Source organism: Diabrotica undecimpunctata, chromosome 4, assembly GCF_040954645.1.
Source record: "Diabrotica undecimpunctata isolate CICGRU chromosome 4, icDiaUnde3, whole genome shotgun sequence".
Lineage (NCBI taxonomy): Eukaryota > Metazoa > Arthropoda > Insecta > Coleoptera > Chrysomelidae > Diabrotica > Diabrotica undecimpunctata.
This window is the reverse complement of record NC_092806.1, coordinates 20,652,094-20,676,044: the sequence shown is the minus strand read 5'-3', so window position 1 is coordinate 20,676,044 and position 23,951 is coordinate 20,652,094. Positions and strand designations below refer to the sequence as shown.

The window sequence follows — 23,951 nt, the reverse complement described above, 5'->3', positions numbered from 1 at the left end:
GATTTTATCTAATTCTTGAATATTAGGCCTCTAGGCGTGGAATTCTTCCCAATAAATGGTGCAAATAGCAAGACATATTCTTCTAAAATGTTTATAATGTATACTGTATCCAGAAATTTAGTGTCTCATTATAAAAGTTATTTTAATAACAGCTGTAAAACTGTATAATCCCTTGTAAATACTCTATTGTTGTATAATTATCACAGCTACCAAAGCTGCCAGGACCGGCATAATAGCCAAGCATAGCACGACTGTATATAGGTATATATAATCAGATCAAATCTTATCATTCAAGCATAATGTCCAAAAACTCCTTTTATAAACATACAAATTTCCCATAATTATTGTTATTAATCATTATTTTAAGTCTCAACGAAGAAAATGTTTTGTGTGTGTTTTGTGTTTTATTGGCACTAGTTTTCACACTGGCCAGTCAATTTCATAATGATTTTTTTAGACTATAACTTATCACTAACTCAGGGGAGTACTGTGTAGTGTCTGTGTTAAGTAAATGTCTTGTTACTTTAGTAAAGTCGACTTCATTGTCTTTACAAAGAGACGCTAATTGTATCTGAACGTCTGAGGTCCCTTCGGTGAGTACCGATTTACTCGTTTTAAAAGGTTCATATTTATTCATGTTGACTTGTTATGTTTGTTTTCCGTTTCATGTCTGAAAAAGTTGGCAAAAAATGGGAAATATTCTTTATTAATAATTTTACGAAAAAAAATTATTCTTCATTAAAGGTTATGCATCACATAGAAATCATTAACAGATAATCTTATAAAATATTAAGTGGTAGATAGGAAAAATCAAAATTATTAATTAATACTGAAGAGGAAAGTGATTTTAAATTTAGATATGCAAGAAAATGTAATTTTAAAATGTTTGTAGCTATTAAAAATTATGTCCAAGTTTAGATTCATGGCCTTCTAATAATTAAATAATACATTTAAAGTAAAAAGTAAATAAAAAAATACTTTTGCATTTGTTGATTTTGTAAATTGAATAAGGTAAATAAGAAATAAAATTAAAAATTAATGCACCTACTGATACATCATTAAAAGGCCATGAATCTAAATTTAAAAATAATTTTTAAATCCTACAACCAAATTAAAATAACATTTTATGCTGCACCTAAATTTAAAAGCACTTCACTTTTAAGCATAAATCAATATTTTTGATTTTCGGTGTATACCACTTAAACTTTTATAAATTTGATTATTGATTATTGATTTCTATGAAATGCAGAAATGTTTATGAAGAATAGTTTTTTTCATGAAATTAATAATAAAGAAATTTCCCATTTGTTGCCAACTTTCCTTACATGAAGTATAAAATATAATCATATTAGCTATATGTATATATCTACATTAATTCATTTTAATTTTCACTTCACCATTTTATGATTTCACTTGCAATTTTTTTAACAAAACAAAAATTGTTTATGTCTTTCAAAATTTGGATATATTTAATAAAGAATCGAGACAGAAAATATAATAATTAATTAATTCTAATACTTCATCAGTTTATGTATTTTTTCCCTTAATTATCTAGATATTTATTTAAATTAAATATGTAATGTAAATGCCAAATAAAATATAAAATTCGTTAAGCCGGCCCTTTTTACTATTTACCTGAAGAGGCAAATCCCTTTATGGCTTCGACTTTATCAGCGGGATACTTTTAAATTCTGCATAAGTCAGTTCTTATCATTGTGAATGAAGTATACCTTTGTGCTGTACGCTGTCCACTATCTATTCGACCTAATGTCGTACGAGCTTCCAAATTAATTCCATAGCACACCATTACTGTCATACATGTACAGTCACCATACTGTACAGTCCTTATAATGTTACACTGTGAGTAGCGTTTATCAGATCTTCTGTATACTTTATTTCGCCTGTCATCAGAAAAAAAGACAATATCTGGATTTATCGGTGAATAATATTCTTCGTCAATCTTCATTATTCCAAACAACATATACTGAGCCTTCCAGGGAACAGGTTATTTTCGGCAAGTCTTCTCCTTATCGTATTTTGGCTAAATCTAACATTGTAATGACCCAAAAGTTCGTTTTATAGAGAAGTACTGGTAATAACCCTTTGTCTCAGTGTACAAAGTCTCAAGTATCAGGAGTTGTAACCCTTCTGCGGCCTTGACTTGGTCTTTTTTGGGTTACTCCCAGTGACAGCAAAACGTGTTAAAACTCTTTACATGGTTCACTGAGTTCAGCGAGTTCAACTTGAGTGTATCCTTCATCGCGAAGAGTAATGATTTTAATGCAGTCAGATTGTAACATTTTAAGAAAAAACACATTTAGCAAAACGTATTTAAACCAAAATAAATTGGAACTAAAATGAAAAACTGATATCACGTTTTGATTTAGTTGCAAAAAAATTTGCAACTAAAAACTAGCCTTTTTGCAGTTATACGATATTTACAATATACCGGTATACATATATCGGTATGTAGTAAAGATTTATAGGCTAAGATTATAATTTTAAAATTATGCATTAATTTTTGTGCGCAGTGTAGGGTAGAGTGAGGTTAACTGAACAGGTAGGTTAACTGAACACTTCAACGTACCTGCCATCTGTTAAAGAGAATCAGAGCCGTGCACATGTAGTTTAAAGCAAACTCTAACAGTCACTACTTGTGGCCATTAAAGATTTCTATATAACCTACAGGGAATTGTCAGTGAAGTCAACATGGTTTTTTTGGATGCAAGTAAATTTTTCGCTCTATGAAAATTCTTATTTTTAAGCAGATTAAAATATAATTTAGCTAGTTATTTTGTACACAGTTTTTGAGGTAAGTATGAGCCATCTATTCCACTATTTAAAGTTAGTATATTTGGTGTTGTTCTTAGAATTATTATTATTTATAATTTTTATTACCTAGTGGGGTTAATTGAACACTCACCGTGTGAGGTTAGATGAACATATATCCAGTTAACCTACTATAAGGCGGTACGCATATAATCTGCTTTTTGAATTGGTTTATGGGTCACCTGCAATAATACATTTAATTGTAAATCATTTATGTGGGCGTCACGTTTAAATGTATTGGTTCCAAATCAACAATAAACAAATTGGCCCAGCAAAAATCATTTAAGCGCCTTGTCTTAATATTTTTACTGGTTTCTATTTATTATTACTTTATATTTTTTTTTGTTTCAGAAAATGCCAAGGAAAAGAATACGAACGACAAACAATAGGTCCTACAGTTCAGAAACATTAAAAGAGGCTTGCAAAGAAGTCTTAGAAAATAGTCGTTCAGTAAGAAACGTAGCTATCCAGTTTGGTCTTCCGAGAATTACACTAAAACGTTATGTAGACAAGTGCCGCGACCATGATTTGGGGACGGTTAATTTTCGCCCAAGTAATGAACACCTAATGGTATTTTCTCAAGACGAAGAACTGCTTCTTAAAAAATATTTACAAGAAGCTTGCAACATTCATTATGGATTGTCAGCCAAACAAGGTCGAAGGTTGGCATATGAATTTGCTAGAGCTAACAACAAAACTATAAAGGAGAGTTGGATTCGGAATGAAATGGCAGGAAGGGAGTGGATGTTTAATTTTATGCTAGACACAGATTATCATTAAGAACCCCTGAACAAACTAGTCTTAGTAGGGCGACCAGCTTTAATAAAGAAAATGTACAAGCATTTTTCAAAAATCTGAGAGAGCTTAAAAATAGATATAATTTACGTGCCAATGATGTCTATAATCTAGATGAGACAGCTAATCTAGATGCACAAACCACCAAAAGTATTGGCCGCAACAGGCAAAAGAAGCGTGGGGCAAATGACTTCTGCCGAAAGAGGGGTCCTTGTTACCTTGGTGGCAATTATTGGCGCCACTGGAAGGTATGTGCCACCCTACTTGGAAGCAAAGATGCCGCAACACCATCTGGGTGGATAAGAAGTGAACTCTTTTTGCCTGTTTTGCAACATTTTGCTCAACATGAAAGACCGTCAAAGGAACACCCAAAACTAATGATTATCGACAATCATGAAAGTCACTTAAGCATAACGGCACTAGATTTTGCGAAGGAAAATGGAATAATCCTTTTAACGTTACCTCCTCACTGCAGTCACAAGCTGCAGCCGCTAGATGTGACTGTGTTTGCTTCGTTAAAAAATTTTTATGGTGCCGCTTGTGACAGGTGGATGGTGAATAATTCGGGAAAGACTATTTATGACGCTGCAAGTCTAGCAGGAGAAGCTTTCCTTTCACAAGCTTTCACACCAAAAAATATATGCAGTGGATTTAGAGCTACTGGCATAGAGCCGTTTAATGATCAAATATTTTCTGATGATGACTATTTGTCATCATATGTAACAGATAGGCCAAATCCAGAGAACGGACAACAGACTTCGTCCAACAGTGGTCAAATAGGAACATCAAAAGAAAAATCTCAAACCAATTAACATTAAAGAGGCCACTTTGTCAAACCCCAATATCAACAATTATAACTCCCGAACAGATTCGCCCTCACCCAAAAGCCAAGCAACACAAATCTAACGTTAGACGTAAAAAACGCAAATCTTTAATACTAACGGACACACCTTTTAAAGAAAATTTAGAAAAAGAAGCTAGGATTCGAGAAGAAAAGGTCAATAAAAAAATAAAAATAAATCAAACTAAGAGACAAGTTTTACTTTAACGATGTAGATTTTGGCGATGTAGAATCCAATCCACCCTAAGTTTAAAAAGGGGACTATGCTATTGCAAAAGTTTATGGCAAGACTAATGCAACCTGTAGGCATTATGTGGTTCACATTGATGACAATTTGTTAAACGGCTATGATGTTAGTTTTATGAAACGCCATAACCAAACACGATATTTCTTAGAAGGCGACCCCGGTTTTGTTCCTATTGATGATATTATTTACAAACTGCCTCTGCCAATAAAAAGTGGCAGTGCCAGATTTGCTAACATGATTTCTATAGACTTTGATGAATTTGACTTTACTTTATATGTATTAGTTCAATAAAGAGTTGTTAAGAAAATTTCCTATTTTCTTTACCCATTTTTTTTTTGGTATATCATACTGTCCAGTTAGCCCACTTTCATGTTCCAGTTAACCTACTAGGTAGGTTAACTGGTCAAAATTGCAGATTATTACGAAAATCATCCCCCTATTCCTATAGATATTTATTAAACTTCAAAAACCGTATTAAATGGTTAGTCAAATAACAACGAAACACAGGATAAATATTGGCTTATTTTGAACCAGACACTAAATAAATATAATTTTTTTTTTCAAAAGATGTCCAGTTATCCTCACTCTACCCTACAACAAACGCTAAAGAGAAACTTAAATAATTCTATAAAGCCAAAAACAATTACTGTTTCTTGACCCTTAATAAATATTTGACAAGGCTAAAAATACACTAATTAGAACATTTGGAAGATACAGTAACGCCGAAAAAACATTGACATAAATCTTCAGAGAAACAAAAAAGTTGTTATTTCGGTCTATTTCAAATTAAATAAAATTCCTAAACAACATTAAAATTGCGAGTTAAATTTGTCTTCTGTAAACATCATAATTAACTGTTTATTACCTTTCGACTCCTCCTTTTTGCTCATTTTCAAATGCTGTCTACATATTTTTTCAATAAAACGATATTGTAACCAACACTGCACATGTAAACTAAGACAATGGCGTGACAAAAAAATTATACGGAAAAAGCTATCTCGAGATAATCTATCAACACCGTTTATATCTCATGAGTGTTGTATTACAATTTTAGAAATGACTTGTAAAAATCAACAATATCGCAGAAAAATCCTTACAGATAAGTGAAAACTACTTTCATTCAATAATAATATAAAAAATACAGATTACAATTAATCTTCTAATGATACGGATGAATGATCGAAGAAGTCTGAAACGAACAGTGATGGCAAACAGATCATTATTGGGATTTAATTCGACCGATTGGGATCTCTATCAAAAATCTTTTACTTAGTTTCTCATGGCAAGAAGGTGTACTTAGCACATATAAAAAGTGAATAAATATTTTTTTCTTCAAACGTCAAATAATGATGACATTATTTATCTAACTTGATCCTGTCAAAGTTTGATGTCTCCGCCGGCAGCAGTTTTTTTTTCCCATTTCTTTACGGCGGAGGGAAAAATGTTGTCATGGCAACAATATGAAACATGTTACAAAGCAACAATACAAATGTCATTAACAACAATTAAACATCATTTTTATTTATAGTAATATTAAAAGTACAATTAGTTAATGAGGCATTTTCAAAATTGAAACCGTGCAAAAATGTTCCCGACTCTTGATACGCATTGGTAATTGTTGATGATACTGATGGTCGAGAACAACTTTCAGCAATCATTCCCGATGTTGGCGAATCATGAGGGTTTAAAATTTTTTGAGCATTATCGTTCTTATTTCTTATTGAATCCTCTATATATCCTTCGGCAACCGTGCTTGATTTCCAGCCCCATGTCGTTTGAGGCATTCTAGATTTTCGCCTCCATCAATTAAAAGTGTTGCTGAAGTTCATCGTAAAGAGTGACCCGTGTATGCGCTTGCATCGTTTAAATTTAAATAACTAGCTACTTTTTGGGCTACTGCGCTGATCGAATGTATTCCCATGACGCTTCGGTAACACTTTCCATTTTGGTACTTGATAAAAAATCGATTTTCTGTGAAATTTTCAGGCCGCAGTGATGCATACTTTTTATACAGTTTAATTTAGTTTTGACCAATTATCGTAAAAGATCTAATTTGTCGTGTTTTACTGTCTGGGATTTTGATAACTATTACATTTTCGTCCTCAATGTCCACAGTCTTCATTTTTACCATTTCGTCGCATCGACAGGCGCCGGTAACCCCAATTAACAAAACAATCTGAAATATTTTTATAATTTAGTAGAGTATACTACATGCTTTGCAATATAATTTTTTTTATTATACCTTTAATCCTAAATACAACTTATCTGGCGCTTCAAACAAAAATTTATCAAACTCGTCTTTAGTGAAAACTTTAGACTTCTTTACAGTATATCCTTCGCTTGTTTTTTTTTCAGAAAGGCACGTAACTTTAAAAATTTGCTTATATCCACATTTTTTCTAATAACTAACTCGGATTTTATCATAGAGTATCGTGACCACATTGTAGAAGATTCCATTTATTTTCATTTTCCATTATATTAAAATATGCCAGTAAAACGTCTTCTACTTGCCGTACTCCTCTTGTATCGCACCACTCTTGGAAGTGCTTGTACGCTAACCGATACTTTATTCCGGATTTGGAGGGCCCCAAACGTGCTACTGCATCATTAGCCGCGGACTCAATTTCGTTTAGGTTTTCCATTTTCGCACTAAATTTGCGCTTGCGGTTGCAACAACAATAAGCTGTCTTTAATAATTGCAAACAACTGTCAAACAACTGTAACCAGGGAGGCGCAAATCCCACCGACGACTTAATTATTTTAATTTCTAACATTTAGACGACTTTGATAGTTGTCACAGTTAATTTCGAGTAAAAATAGCGTATGAATTGTACTATTTATGGTTGAAAATTGCTACGTTTGAAGAAAAAATAGTATACTTTATTCGGCAAAGAATCGACTTTTCTTGACTTGCCCTCTATTACGCGCCTCACTTCGTTCGGCGCGTAATATCGGGCGCGTCAAGAAAAGTCATGCTTCTCCGCCTCATAAAGTAATATACTATAAAAATCTGGCAAATGATAAATGACGAACAACAGTAAAAGTGAATGCATTACATGCATGGGTACCCCCACAAGACTATGCAGAAGAAGAAATTGAAAAATTCTAACAATTGTTATGAGAGATTTTAATGCGAAGATTCGCGAGGAAAAATAGGAAGATATAAGCAGGAATAAGAGCACCTGAAACAATAGATTAGATTCCACAAGGAAACTAAGTTCCTGTGTTTGGCTGTATACCATATATTAAAAATTTTGAATAAAATCCTTTATAAAAAGGTATATAAAAAACCCAGTTGGGCTATGTTAAATTGGCAAAACGTTTTCGGAATAAGTATTCCATCATCAGTACCAAGTTAATACATGGATGTAGCCACTAAATATGGGGTTACAAACCCTTTAAAAATTGCTAATTGAAATTTAGTTTACATAATGTCTGTTTTACAATTTAGATGGTAAAGTTACCGTTGGATTGGTAACATGGTGACATATGACTCTGCAATAAGTTGCAAGTCCTGAGACGGTATGTCTACGAGGACTTCAATAAAGCAACTGAAGAGTTGCTTTATTGAAGTCCTCGTAGACATACCGTCTCAGGACTTGCAACTTATTGCAGAGTCATATGTCACCATGTTACCAATCCAACGGTAACTTTACCATCTAAATTGTAAAACAGACATTATGTAAACTAAATTTCAATTAGCAATTTTTAAAGGGTTTGTAACCCCATATTTAGTGGCTACATCCATGTATTAACTTGGTACTGATGATGGAATACTTATTCCGAAAACGTTTTGCCAATTTAACATAGCCCAACTGGGTTTTTTATATACCTTTTTATAAAGGATTTTATTCAAAATTAATAGATTAGATGTTTAAAAGCATTATTTTGCTCTGTGAACTGACCTTTTTAAATGCCAACGACATGTGGTCCGTCGATCATATCATATGCACATATGGTGTGGTGGACGTCCTTGATGAGGAGTGCATAATGGGCGATTTAATTGCTTTAGATCACATTTTAGTATGAAAACAGATACTAAATCCTTTACAACCTCAAGATCCCATCTGTACAATAAGAGACCACAAACATGCCGACTGGAAAATTTTCAAACAATACTTGTCTATCAACATTCCACAGTTAAGCAATCTAAACTATCCTGATGATATCGACAATGGTGTCATGGTCATACAAGAACTGATAAATCAAGCAATTGAGATAATAGTCCCCAATAGGGTTATCAACCCTACCAGACCTTTACTTCCACCTCATATAATCAAAAAAATCAAACAAAAGAGACAAATCCTGCGTCAGTATTAATGCACTCGTAATCTCAATGTCAAAACAAAATACAACCGCCTGTCAGCGATAATAAAACTGGAGGCGCAGAACATGCAAGCCAGTCAATAGTGGACTGCTAACTATAGTCTTGATTATCGTAACGGTGGTGCTTTCTGGTCAAAATTTAAAATCCAAACTAAACAGAAAATCAGCAACCTCTCTTACCTTGTGGTGAACAACCAAATCATAAATTCCGATCAGCAGAAGACCGATGCCTTCAAGCCCCTTGTGGATCAACAAACATTAGAAAACTTTTGCCAAATCGGCAACTCAAACTCATCAGAGCCTGATAAAATCACACTCTATCTGAGGAAGATTGTCAACGCCACTCTCAGACTCTGCTACTTCTCATCACCATGAAAGGTAGATAACACAATTTTGCTACTAAAAAAGGGTAAACCCCGGACCGATCCAAACTCTTACAGGTCAGTTTCTTTTCTAAACGTCTTGGCTAAAGTCTTCGAGAGGATCCTTAAGGAAAGACTTGTAGACTTTACTACAGAAAACAATATCATCCCAACGTTCCAATTCGGCTTTAGAGAAGGTCACTCCACCAATATGGCGTTGACAGAAATAGACACACATCTCACAAAGTCTAAACGACAACAAATTATCACAACAAACTATCACTAGGCATTTTTCTCGATGTTCAAAAATCTTTTCACCAAGGTTGACCTGATGGACTGGTGAAGAAACTACTGAACATCGGCCTACCGTTTCCGTCAAAAGTCATTTCTCTACTCCCTTCACTCCTACAGCAGAAGTGTCACAAGGCTCCCTGTTGGCACCAATATTCTACACAATATACAACAACGACTTCCTAACCCACGAAATACAGGTACCCTCACTTTACTTTACATATATGTCATTGCTCTCGTAACTGTATCTCCTAACTTTTTGGATAAAGTTCTTACTTCTATGTACGTTTTTTTAAATAATGATCTTAGAGTGGCGTATTATATACACCACATATACACCAAGTGACGAATTCCAAAGTGATAGACAGATTCTTCTAGAAAACATGTTTTTCATTTCACAGAACGTTACTTAGCAGACCACCAGTATATCTGGTATACTTTTGTTTTTAGTTTTTACTTCTTTAATCATTATACTCAAACGATATTCAACTTAATGAGTTCTATACAGATTGCTACAATAAAACCTATGATTTGAAGATTTAGCTAAATTGGGTTACTGATGGTCATTGATACATTATGTTATTGTTGCCAAAAACCACTTTGAGTGAATGAAGGCCAGTGGTCGAATTATTAATTTAAAAAAAAATGTTTCAGGCCTAGAGGCGAAGAAAACATATAATTTGAAGTTTTTACGATGCTGTAACTTGACCTTTCGACATTCTATTAAATTAAAAATGCAACATGTATAAATGAAAGTGAAAATATTAATAGGTATATATAAAAACTCTTTTCCGTACACATTTTCTGTTTCGCATCTGTTGTTTTATTTTAAATTTTACATAACACCATTAATCGTTGGAAATAAAAAATATAAATCCTCGACAAAGGTTAGAATATTTTTTTGTGTTTACAAATACCTAGTGTATATTTAATTTTGCTTTTTTTTTTTTCGAGTTTAATCGATTTGGTATGTTTCATTAAATAATTATTTGTGCATTTAATGATGTTTACAATGACTCGTATCAATAAACACACATGTTTTTAATGAAAATTTGGAATTAGTAAACAAATTAGAATTCGTTTATAATGATTATACTCTAGAAGCCAGGAGGGTGTTGAGTATGCACTTTTAAGTACCCCAGGACCTTGACGCTTTTATGTTTTTTGGTACACCTGGTTCCTAAAAAAACTGTTACAACTCTTAGCAAAATTTGATCATTTTGAGCAGTGTATTTGATTGTGTGACATTATTTTATATTTATTATGGTAGACAAATAATAAATAAATAAAAACAAACAAACAATTGATTACATATGTTAATTCATAAATTATAATAATTATTAAGATCTGACAATGAAGCGGCAATGGTAGCAACAATATGGTCCGTGTATCGTGTGGGAGATCTACCTCTATTTCTTTTGCCTTCTACTTTTCCCTGGATGGTAAGTTTTTCAAGACCATTTCTTCGAAGCACATGTCCAAAATAGCTTATTATTTGTTCTGATATTTGTGTTCTTAGTCTTTTCTTTATGTTTAGCTGGTCCATTATGGATTCATTTGTTCTTCGGGCCACCCATGGTATTCTCAGCATTCGTCTCCAGCAGTACATCTCAAATACATCTATGTTCTTTAAAGAGTATATAAAGAGTATATAAATGATAGTTTTTACACAAAATAGGGTTGTTGTTATTATTTTTATTATTATTAAGGAATAAAACAAACAACTTACCTTAACAATATATTAAAGCAAGAATTGTAACCAAATTAAAAGATAACTGGGACTATCAGAGGCAGCAAACCATTTTAACATAAACAGAACCACAGTTTTTATATTAATAAAAAATGGAGGGAACAAGAAACTTTCGAAAGAAAGCAAGGGTCTGGAGACCAAAACTATACTAAATTTAGGTAGGTATGTAAAAATAAAATTAATATTTTGTAATATCTCCATCAGCATTAATAACAGCTTGTAGTCTTCGGTTAATCTGCGTGAAAGGAACTAAGAAATTGTCTTCTTCAGAGAGCTCTTCCCAAACCTGTTATATGCCGTGCCACAGCTCTTCAGCATTTTGAAGTATAAAATTACGCCGACACAACCGTTTTAGAATAACCCCCCACATATTCTCGATTGGGTTTAAATCTGGACTGTAGCTGGGCCATGGTAAGGTTTCGATGTTGTTATTCTAGAGCCACTGGTTTGCAGTGTGAACAGGACAGTTATCTTGTTGGAGGATAAAATTATTTTCTGGGTACAACTGTTCTACACTGGGAAACATGATGTTTTCTAGAATATTCAGATAAGTCTGCCCAACAAACCTGCCATCAATACGCCATACGATTCCCATTCCTCTATATGAAATCCATCCCCATACATTGGCGCTAAAATGCCCAGCTGCTCGATATCTATCAACATATATATTGTCTTTCTTTCTCCAAACTCTGACATAATTCTTGCAGTTGTCGCATCTTCAAAAGGATTCTCTCCTAATCTCTCCAAAAGCGTACGATCTTCATGTGCGGTAGATATTTTTGGTCTTCCAGAGCCTTGCTGTCTTTCGAGAGAAAAAACTGTTGTTCTGCTTACGTTAAAATGGTTTGCTACGGCAGATAGTGATCAACCATCTTTTAATTTCGTTACAATTCTTGCTTTCAGTTCTTTGCTAGCATGTGGAGCCATTTTTTGAGGTTGAATAGAATAATTTATCTGACAAATTTTGAGATTTGGCAGTGACAGTGACAGTGTGTTAATAATAAGTATTTATCCTTAAAAATACACTGCTTAATTTTTTACAAAATACACTTTAAGAGTCGTATCAGTTTTTTTAGGAACCAGCTGTACATATACAGTCTGTCCCAAACCCTTCTTTCAGTGCGTCACTAATTTTGACGTCATATAGGATTTTAAGAATGTCGAGAATTATTGCATGACATTTTAGTTAAATTTGACAGTTGTAGGATCGTAATCTCTCTTTTTCTAATTGAAAATAATTTAATCATTTTAATATTAGTCTTTGTTCTTTCTCGATATATTTCGGTATATTTAAAATATTTTTATGACAATAAATACAAAATTAAATTTTCACTGTAAAATGTCTGATAATACTAACCTGGAATGACAATTATCATTTTATCAGTTGACATTGTGAAAGTACTGTCACGATCAAGACAATCTGCGTCAAATTATATTTATGCGCATCGTTGATTGGCTATCTATTTAGCGTATTCTAAACTCCAACCAATTATACATCCGTAAGCAAAATTAGCTTTACGATAAATAATTTTCTAAGTTCTATGTATAATAATCACAGATACACGTTTTTTTCTGTCACTTCTAGCTTAATGTGTTAGAGAGAATTCGATCAACTATGACGCACTGAAAGAAGGGTTTGGGACGAACTATATTCAATTTTTCGAGGATAACAGGCTAAAAAGCCGTCAGATAATTTGTTATTAAGAATTTAATTGTTTAAATGATTGTAACGTCTAAACTATTAGAAATATTTAATTTTACCAAAAAGAATAGTGTTTCTTGTGAATAAATGAACAAAATGGCGTTTGTTAAACTTTGATCCGATTGTTAGAACTGGAGTTATAACAAATTTCGTGAAAAACAAATGCAAAATAGGCATTCGATGAGGCTTTTCCAAGTATAACTTAGCTTTCAAACGTGCAATTAACTTTTAAAACCCCCTCATTTTAAAAGTAATTGTTTTAGCTATAAAAAAATTTGCAACCTTACTTTATCTTTATTAATAAAAAAGTTTTAACGATTAAACATTAAAAATTTCACTAAAAAGTTGCGAATTAATTTATTTATAAGAGATTTAAACATAATTATACTATAAACTTTGAAAATCTGGCTAGTGTATGTTATATAATAACTCAAAACGAACATTTTAAGCTTTAGTAAATATTTCTTTGTTAATTTTTGACCAAGATATGTAACTTTTAATAAAGCGCTCTGAGGTAGCTCGCAGCGAATGCTGGCGCGCGTATGTCGCATGCGTAAATCAATTTTTAATATATGTAACAATAAAACACTGAAAACTTTGTCTTCAAAACCACAAAATTTATTTTAAATTCTTATCACTACAGCTGTTTCGGCTGATTGCCTTTTTCAAGTGCCTGACCAAATTTCAAGTTTTTCACTTGAAAAAGGCAATCAGCCGAAACAGTTGTGGTGATAAGAATTTACAATAAATTTTGTGGAAGTTTTGAAAACAAAGTTTTCAGTGTTTTATTGTTACCTAAAATTAATTTCCATCAAGTGACGGTCGAATCCATCAATTTTTAATATCTCGACAAAAAATTAATATATAAACATTAACCAAAGCTTAAAATGTTCGTTTTGAATTTTGTTTAAAACTCTTGAGCCGTAAACGTTGGCAACTTGGTTAATGGAAGATATAGAACAATTCAAAATGGCCCCGAGATTATTAGTAGTGACAGCACCAACTTTAGGACCAGTATAGATCCAAGCAGCGTCTGATCCACAATGGCCGGCTGAAAGTGAAAGTTTTCACCATGATAACGGAGGATACTATTTTTCCGGGCGGTAATTCACACTTCCAAAAGAAGGAATATCCTATTAAGCAGACACTACTTTTTGTAGAAAATTTCATAGGGGAATACCAAGCTGGATTCAAAAAAATAGATTGCCCATAGATCAGATTTTTACCTTAAGACAGCTACTTGGATGGAGGAAAAAAAGGATAGATAAGTTACAGAAAGAAGTTATAGAAACAATAGGGGAGTGGCAAAATCATTAAAACAAGTGAATTTGATAAAAAGGACGGAATAATCTGTCATATTGGTGGAACCAAGAAATAAACCCATAAGAAAAAAGTGGATAGAAACAAGGAGGTCGCACAAAGATGTCAAAGTCGAGAACCATAAAATTAATACAAAGAAAATAAAAGACTTTAAACAAGGAAATAAAAAAGAGTAAAAGAGAATGCTGGACAACTTTACGTAAAATACTAGAACAAGACCTCTGGGAGAAGCCTACAAAATAGTCGTAAAAACAATAAAGATGGAAATACCTTACAGTTTGGAGGAAAATAGACGATAGGAGGTGACAATAAACCTGTTTTCTTCTCAGGACAAAGTGGAATTCAAATAAACCACGTTAGAAGAGACACCAATAGATTTCACAATGGAGGAATTAAGAGAAGCAGGAGAAGCTTTAAACCTAAAAAGGTACCGGGCCCAGATAGCACACGATCAGACTAATATAAATATTAATCAAACATAAACCAGAAGTGTTATTGCCTATCTTTAACAATCTGCTAAGCAGACAAAAATTTCTAGATGAACTAAAATTAGGCAACTTGATATTATCATTAAAGCTAGGAAGGTCAATAGAGGAGATAAATTCATTTAGACCAATTTGTTTGCTATATATCCTGGAAAAACGTACGAAATACTCATCAGATGACAAAAGGCGTTAGATGAAAGTAAACAAATATCGAAACAACAATTTGGATTCCAAAAAGAAAAATCAGCAGTTGATGCAATAAAATGGCAGCTACTGGAAAAGTGATGGAAATATCTTCATAGAATATCGACAAGAATACGATAGCATTAAAAGGGAACAGGTATATAATGCAACCGCAGAACTCTCGATTTCCAAAAAAAAACTGATCCAAATGTTAAAATATGTGCAAATGGCTGTAGATCCAGAGTACGGATACGTATCTTACTCTCAGAATCGTTTGCAATAAACAGTGGCCTAAAACAAATAGATGCAGTGTCACCTCTCTTCTTTAATATAATCCTGGAAAAACTAGTAAGAATTCAAATTAGAACACAACCATTGACAGTAAATGGCAAAACTACTATTAGCATACGCGGACAGCATTGACATTGTTAAAAATAAAGTCACACTGTACAGGAAACTTTCAATAACATAGAGATAGATGCAAAGTCACGGATGTTATGGTCAATGAAGAGAAAACTAAATACATGTACATTATTAGACAAAAGAGACTAGATAGAATAGGGTAAAATGTAACTATCGATCCATATAACCTTGAAAGAGTAGAGCGTTTTAAATATTTCGGAGAGACAATCACCGCAGATAACGATATGACAAAAGAGATAAAAGGAAGAATTCAGTCAGCAAACAGGTGAATGTATAGTCTCCACAACACTATTAAGTCCAAGTGTCTAACACGAACATCAGATATCAAAATATATAAAACACTGATTAGACTGGTGATGGCAAAAGCAAGGGCAAGAAAACCTAACCTAACCTACCCTAACGTAACCAATACCGAATAAGAACAAATGCTGAGGATAAACAGATATATAACGCAAGCGATATCGTCCAAAAAAATTCCAACGCCTAAGATGAGCTGTCCATGTCCACAGGCTCACTAACAACTTTTTTGACAAATCTGGGAGGAAGTCCCGACAGGAAGGAGACCCTCAGAACTCAAAGATGGTATTAAAGGTACGTAATTTGACATTGAACTTTCTATTCCAACCGAAAATACTGTTTTAAAGTCACCGAGGTAGTACAAGCGCTATTACAATATATTATACGACGCTGCTTACGCAAGACGAGAATACACATATACTTCTGGATTATACATCTCTTCCGGTTCAAAAGTTGTAATCGGAAGTGCCACAGTACATTTAATACATCAATGGACACGTACTGAAAAGTTGAGCTCGAGTATTTAGTTCTGGTTTTGATGTCTGTTCCGGTTAAAAAGTTGGGTGAAAACTTGGGACTTACTAAGTTCAATTTCTTGTTTATCGGGGAAAAAATTAAAAATTTATTAACCGAAAAATATTATTAAAATAAAATCTTGAATGTTTTATAAACAAAATTTATTATATTATCAATATTTGCCTAGTATAATATAAAAAATCAATCGATTTTAATTTATTTCCAATTTGTTTACAGATTTAAAACTTTGATTGATAACACATGTTATGTGGTATGATTGAAATACTGTAAACATCATTATATGCAAAAAGCAATCACTAAATGAATAATATTAAAGCCAATTAAACTTTCGAAAAAATCAAATAATATGTATCATTAGGAAAGGCCAAAGACATAATTATAATCTTTGTCGAAAAATCCATACTTTTATTTAGCAATTAATAATATTTGAAAATATATACGTAAATCAAAAACAAATTATATAGGTATCAAATAATAAGCGAGTGAAAAAATTTGATGCACTCCATTATTCCAGAATTATATAGAATATTTTATATCGTCGTAATGTAGTACAAAAAGCATGGACTATGCCACATTTTCCAAACCCCTTTACGGCAATATTTGGAGTAGCTGCAGATGAAAATGCCTCTCCAAGAAGTTTAGATACCTGATACGGTGTCATTAATCTACCAGGATTATTACGCAAGAATATTTCGATCGCTTCGACATAATAATTATTGAAGGGCCCCATGAAAGACACATCGAGTGGCTGCAGCTTATGACTTCAGTGGGGGGAAGTGCAAGCTACAGTTGTGTGACTTTTTCTAGCCCTTTCAATGAAATCTAGATCAAGAAATGGTCAAACCATTGTGTGAAAATCTCAGTTTGCATCCACCCTGTAGGATGACAAACAAAAGCTGTTCCAGGTGGAGCGCCGTCTTGAAATTCCACTTTCATCCGCTGTCTAGGGAAGATGACAAAAGGAGGAATAAAAACTCCCCCAGCTGACATAGAAATTACAAAAGTGCTGAGAACGCCTCCCTCTGCAGAGATAAGAGATCCGACTTGGGTCGACCTTTTAGAGCAAAACCTTTGAAGACTTTGACTGGACAGTCATAAGTCCAGTGTCATTAACATTGTAAATCATATAAGGAGGATACAAGTAATGTTTTTAAACATCTTTCAAAATGTCAAAAAACTTTTGTTAAATGCTTGCGCCCTTGCTGCTGGAGTCGCCTCAGGTTGCCTTAACACAAGCTCAGGATGGCTCTTTCTAAACCCGGTTACCCAATCTTTTCCTGCTAATTTCGTTTCTTTATTGAAACCATGGGGGATGTTATTCCGTTCAGACGGTTGGTAAGCAAGGCTGTGTAAATCAGCTACAGTAATTCCAAAAAACGTACCTCCATCTCCAAGAGATAATTTACCAACTGCTGTTCTTGTTTTTCGTAGAAAACAGCTCGAAAATGTCCTAATACTTTTTTATTGTCAGTGTCGTCTTGATTTCTATTTAGTACGCGACGTTTTAGTGTACGTTTAGGTACATTGTAAGTATACGCAGCCGTTTGATAAGGCATTCGGTCTTTCTTCACGGCATTAAATGCTCTTTGCATCGCTGAAATCATTGCTTGAAATCCATTTCTATGTTTTACATTTTACTTTTTTTAACCTATAAATTGTACAATCTTTATATTTAATAAGCTTGTGAAATCTTGAGGTAATTTTTCTAAATTACTTTTAATAAACTGTACCGAAATTTAGACGGCTGTGAAATTACGTACGCAATACGTATTTATTTAATTGGGCTTATTTGTCATTAACTGTCATATTAAAAGTGTTCTATTATTAAAACCGTCGCGAAAATGGTTCTCACAACCGAGGAAAAAGTATTTGTTAGGGAATTACTTCCGCTTATACGGAAATGGACGGAATAATTGTCCAACTGTCGAATTATTTTGACGACCTCAGGAATGTTTTAAATTATAAAGAATTTTTTGAATTTTTAACAAATGGAATATCTCAGTAAGGTTTATTAGTTTAAATTACATTCAGAAACCGGCGATGAAAAAGACTGGGCAAAACGCTTCTTTAAAACAAAAAAAAAACGGGAATGGCAGTCCAGTGGGACTGCCGGTAGAAGTTACACTTCTATACACGTGTATATACTTATTTTATTAACTGATGCTTTAAATAGATTAGATGTTGTTGTGGAGAACCATTTCCTCGGGTTTTTTAACCATGATATTCTTCTTCTCTCAATTCCTCGCTTTCCGAATACTTTGCCTTGAAGGATTATTTTCAGTACTCGGTATTTAGTGCCGTTTCTCATTATGTCTCCGAGATATTCTAACTTTCTCCTTTTAATCGTATACATCAATTCTTTTTTTTCCCCATTCTTCGTCTTGTTGGTTATCTTGTCCGTCCATGATATCCTTAGGATTCTTCTATATAGCCACATCTCGAAAGCTTTAAGTTTTTTCTCCATCGCTTCAGTGAGTGTCCAGGATTCAACTCCGTAGTATAATATCGAGAAGATAAATCATCGTAAGAGCCTTACTTTTGTCTCCAGATTAAGGTTGTGGCTTTTAAAGAGTTTGGCCATGTTGTTGAATGCACTCCTAACCTTTTCTATTCTACATTTTAATTCTTGTGAGTGATCCCATTGTTCGTTTACTATTGTTCCAAGATAGGTAAGCTGTTTTACTCAGTCCACTGGTGTATTCTTATATATAAGCAGTTGGAAGTCTCTCATTTTATTTCTGCTGATGACCATAAATTTAGTTTTTGATATGTTTACTTATAGTCCAAATCTTTCACTTACTTCATTTACTTTGTTTATTAGTTGCTGTAAACTGTTTAAACTGTCTGCAAAAATAGCGGTGTTATCTGCATAGCGGATGTTGTTTAGGCGTTCCCCATTTTAGATTAGAAGATACTCATAACATATATTATTACAATGATAAAAACGATACTTATTACGCGTGAAAAATACCAAAACTAAGTTAAAGAAAATTGAATTTTAAAGTTTAAAATTGGTATACGAAAAAAAAAGGATTTTTCTCGGCTTTTAATGGAACCATTTTGCTTCTTTTTTTATTCCGATGTAACTCCAATAGCAACACCTAAATAACGCATTACCAAATCCCAAAGATGCTTTAGTTTTGTTAAAAAATAAGTTAATTTATTTATAACAAAATAAAATTACATATTTTTTCTTACTTTGTAAACTTTTGTATTGAAAAACTTATCAGACGTGTAACTTTCAACGTATTAAATACAAATATTCTCATATTTTAATTATTTTATGAGAGAAGATAAGTAAATTATTAGTACCTATCACATCCACCTTAAAACTCTGGTCTAATAAGGGAAAAATTGCCGATAAAAATACTGTCATAAGTCGTAAGGACAATTGGAAGAAAAGTATTAAGCATATTATTAAAAAACTAAATATTTTAAAACTAACGATATTTGTAACGAACTAGATATGCTTTAAATAATCTATGATTATTTTTACACAAACTTTTGATTACTACCTACATCCTAAAATGTTTAATTTTTTTTTGTGCGAATATTATTCTTCTTTTAAATTAATATTAAAAAAAACTTATTGTCTTTGACTGGTTGTCTTATTAACGATACATGTTTTATTATTAAAAAGCTTTCCCACATTAACGTTATATTTATGGTAATAAATAATTTAATAAAACATAATGAAGACTAGAAGAATTCTGTAAGGAAACAAGTATGTTTTGTACAATTTTGATGTCCTCGAAAATTGTAAATTATAATAGATTCGCTTAATAAGGCAACAGTCAACTTAGAACAAAGAGAAGAATCAAACATAGGATCAGAAATGTCAAAAAATCAATATTTATTTAGGAGGGAGGAGGAAATACAGAAATATGGAATTTTATAAGATCTGTAAAAAACAAGGAAAAAACAAAGCATCGATTTTGTTCTACTTTCCTTGCTTATAGCTTTAAAAGAATTCGTTTAAGTCGTAATAAAATAAATAGCAACAATTGAATTTTCTATAAGATATACCTGGTTAAAAAAGTTTTTAATTGATTATTCTTGCTGCAAAATTACAAAACATACAAAAAAGCGGGAAAAACAAGTCTTTGCTTATTCAATGTTTTTCAACCACTTAAATTGCACTTGGGACCTTTATAAGTCGTCTAAAAAATCTTTATAATATAATAAAACAGTCCACCAAATTTCTTTTTAATCCTTTTAATATATTTCGCATAATAATTTTGCAATCTAAATTTTTTTCAAAATTGTATTTTTTTAAATCTTGCACAGCAAAAACTAGATCATGTAGCAAGTTTGCCAATTTTGTACTTATAAAAACGTACCTAACCTGTCTGATTTTTGTCTGTAGGACACTCTGAAAGACAACGAATTTTTACCATCAAAATGATAGAAATATTATTTTTTTAAATTGATTACGCGCGCGTAGCAGATCCGCTTTAATCGAAACTTTTGAAAGAACAGTTTATTTAACACAAACAGTGCTTATAAACATTTTTGTTCAAAATTGTATGAGATAAATTGTTTATTTGAAATACTTTTTTCTACGACGTAGAGATTCTTGGTAAATCGATATTTCACTACGAAGGGGGTGGTTTTAGGGGGAAGCCGGGGGTAGAAGTAGTAAACTTTTTTGCATATTTTTTGGAGTTCTAAAATTAACATTCTCGAAAAATTTCAGCTTGTTCGTATGATTTTTAGAGATTCAGTGACATTTTCGTCTCTGACGACTGGAATATAAATAAATTAATTCGTTTATAACAAAACTAAAGCATCTCTAGCATTTGGTAATGCGTTTTTCAGATGGCTCTATTCAAGTTCCGTTGGGTTAAAAATGAAGTTAAATGAAGAAAATTGCTTCATCGGAAGCCGAGAAAATACAGTTTTTTTACGTATACCGATTTTGATATTTGAAATTCAATTTAATTCAATGTAATTTTTTAAGCATTTTCAGGCGCAATACTGATTGTTTTTATTATTATAATATATGCAGGGGTGAAATGAGGCGTAGGCAACCTACGCCTAGGGCCCGTAATTTTTGGGGCCCGACAATTAAGTTTTTAATTTTTTATTTTTTATAATTAATTATGCAAGAATGCATTAAAAATTTTTATAAGAGCAAACACTTAAGTATTAAATCTATTTGTGACACCAGGTGATCTGCTTGTCCCGATGCTGTGAAATCCTCAAAGGAAAATTATGAGGAAATTAAACATTATTTACGTCATTTTTCTACTACTGCTCCTACTTAAACTTTTTTTATTTTATAAGAAATGTCTTGCCGAGTCTTTTTCAACGCCGTTTCCTAAATTTTATTTAACCCTGGAAGCTCACACTTGGGTGTGAGATGCAGCATGCGCAACCGCATTTCAATGGTAATGCCGCTTTATGTAAATTCAGCCTGTAGTCTGTCAAGGACGAACGTGTAGTTGCAGTCTCATTCAAGCAATATTTCCAATCACGAAAATTTACTGAATAAACGTTAGGGTATGTAGCACCCATGTGTGAGGTTTGTGATAATTTATTAATTTTTTTATAACGTATTTTTTTTGGGAAATGGCTTCATGTAGTTGGAAAGAAAACTGGGAAAAACGTCGTCCGTTGACCCAAGCTGAAATGGAAAGGAAAGTTGAAAATTTATTTGCTAATGAAAACAACGCGGATGATGGTCAAAATATCTTTGATGCCTCACTGAGGAGGACTATGTCGAAGAACAAACCTCCAATACCAATACCTACTGATCAAAGTGGACAAAGTGATAGTGAAATAGATCATGAACCAGTTAGAAATGTTGCAAGGTTACTTGGATCCAGATGATAACCACTAAGAATTTTTTTAACATGCTTGATACAAGTGGTATAAATGCAATGGAGCTATTTTCTCTCGCAAATCCCCATTGGAAAGAAAATGCATCTAATAATAGAAGATTATTTCTGAAGTCTTTGGGAATGGCAATAATTGAACCACTAATGCGAGAGAGATTCTAAATACCTTCTTCACAGAAACCACTCAGGCAAACAATGTGTGGCATTCTTCAAGTTGAAGACCTTCCAACACAACATCCCACCAGTTTAGTAAAGCAAACTAGGTGTTATTTCTGCAAAGGAAAAGATAGAATAACGAAGCATGCATGCTAGGCTTGCCATAAAGCATACTGCATGGAGGATAGAGCTAAACTGTGTTGTGAATGTAGTCACCAAAATGAGTGAAATTGAAATACCTGGCTAAGAATGAATATGAGTCTATTATCAAAAGTTGTTAGCTTTTAGTTATAAATACCATTTTGTTCTTAAATTAAGGTAAAATATTTTGAATTATATTTCTGGCTTTTTAGAAAATGTTTGTTAATTATTTTTAAATATTTTTAATATTTTTTCTTTTATATTACTAAAATTTCTTCACAAAAATCATTGGGTATCTATACCCATATGTGCGGTATATGTTAAAAAAAATCGATGTGATCTTCCAGGGTCAAGCTTACAGTTACCGAGAGATTCAATTTGTTTATAAGCCAAAAAGTGTTTATAATTTTTAAACATTCCTGAGACTGTTTAAATGGTTCGATTTCAATTTCGTGAAGTACGCTAAATAGGTTATGTGCGTTTTATAAGTAAACCCCAACTTCTATAGTTCTAGTTCTAGTTCTAGTTGTGCAAGATTTAAAAAAAATTTAAAAAAACTCATTATGCTATAAAGATTTTCTGGACGAATTACGAAGGTCCTAAGTGTAATATAAGTGGTTGAAAAACACTGAGTAAGAAAAGGCTTGTTTCCCCCTTTTTTTGTATCTATCGCTATTTTGCTGCAAGGGCAATGAAATAAAACATTTTGAACTGGCCGTATATTATAGAAAATTGTCGCTATTTTATTTCATTACGACTTTGCTCCAACATGAATTGTTAAGTTATAAGCATGAAAAGTAGAAAACAATCGATGGTTCTAGTAATTTTTAAATATTTAAATTTTTTTATTAATGTTCCCGATCTATTTGAGAGCAAGTATAAGTCAATTATTATTACTGAAATTATTGCCTAACCACTTCTGCAAAAATCCAAATGCCACATCTCACATCCACCTCAAACCAGATTCGCCCTAGTCTATATATTCTAAGAACATTTATAGCCTGTACAATCTAGTATTAAAAAAATAAACATTTATACCAATACAACATCTTACTTCTCAAAAATTATTTATTTGTTTAAAAACGAATACAATATTTTTATTTTAAACTTCCTATATGGAGTAAAATAAAATACAATACAATCAAGTAAAGTAAAAAGTGATTCGCGATCCGGCAACCTTTGGACAATGGCATTATACTTACGGAATATTGATACCATCCAAATTACAGCAACAATAATCACTAACATAACTTTTCACTTATTATTTTCCAAATGCGCACTACATAATGAGTTTAAACTCCCAAATCGTTCGCTGTTAAAAAGCAAGACCGCACTGGTGGATAACACGGCGGGTTTCTGTATATAGTTGCGACTTTAGCTGTGTTATCACAGTTCTAATTATTTTACTAGCGGTGATGCAGTTCTT

At 32.6% G+C, this 23,951-nt stretch overlaps 1 protein-coding gene across 2 annotated transcripts in view; it reads right to left on the bottom strand.

Annotated features, from left to right (window-relative positions):
• LOC140439283 (uncharacterized) overlaps window positions 1-23,951 on the bottom strand; it is a 73,814-nt gene extending 49,863 nt beyond the window's left edge. Inside the window, exon 1 of one of the 2 annotated variants that reach the window (XM_072529099.1) lies at window positions 23,728-23,951. In XM_072529099.1, the coding sequence (XP_072385200.1) occupies window positions 23,728-23,773 (46 nt within the window). In that variant the 5' untranslated portion in view covers window positions 23,774-23,951. Of the gene's footprint in view, window positions 1-5,577; window positions 5,738-23,727 lie in introns of those variants that run through there. The other variant, XM_072529100.1, reaches the window with a different exon arrangement.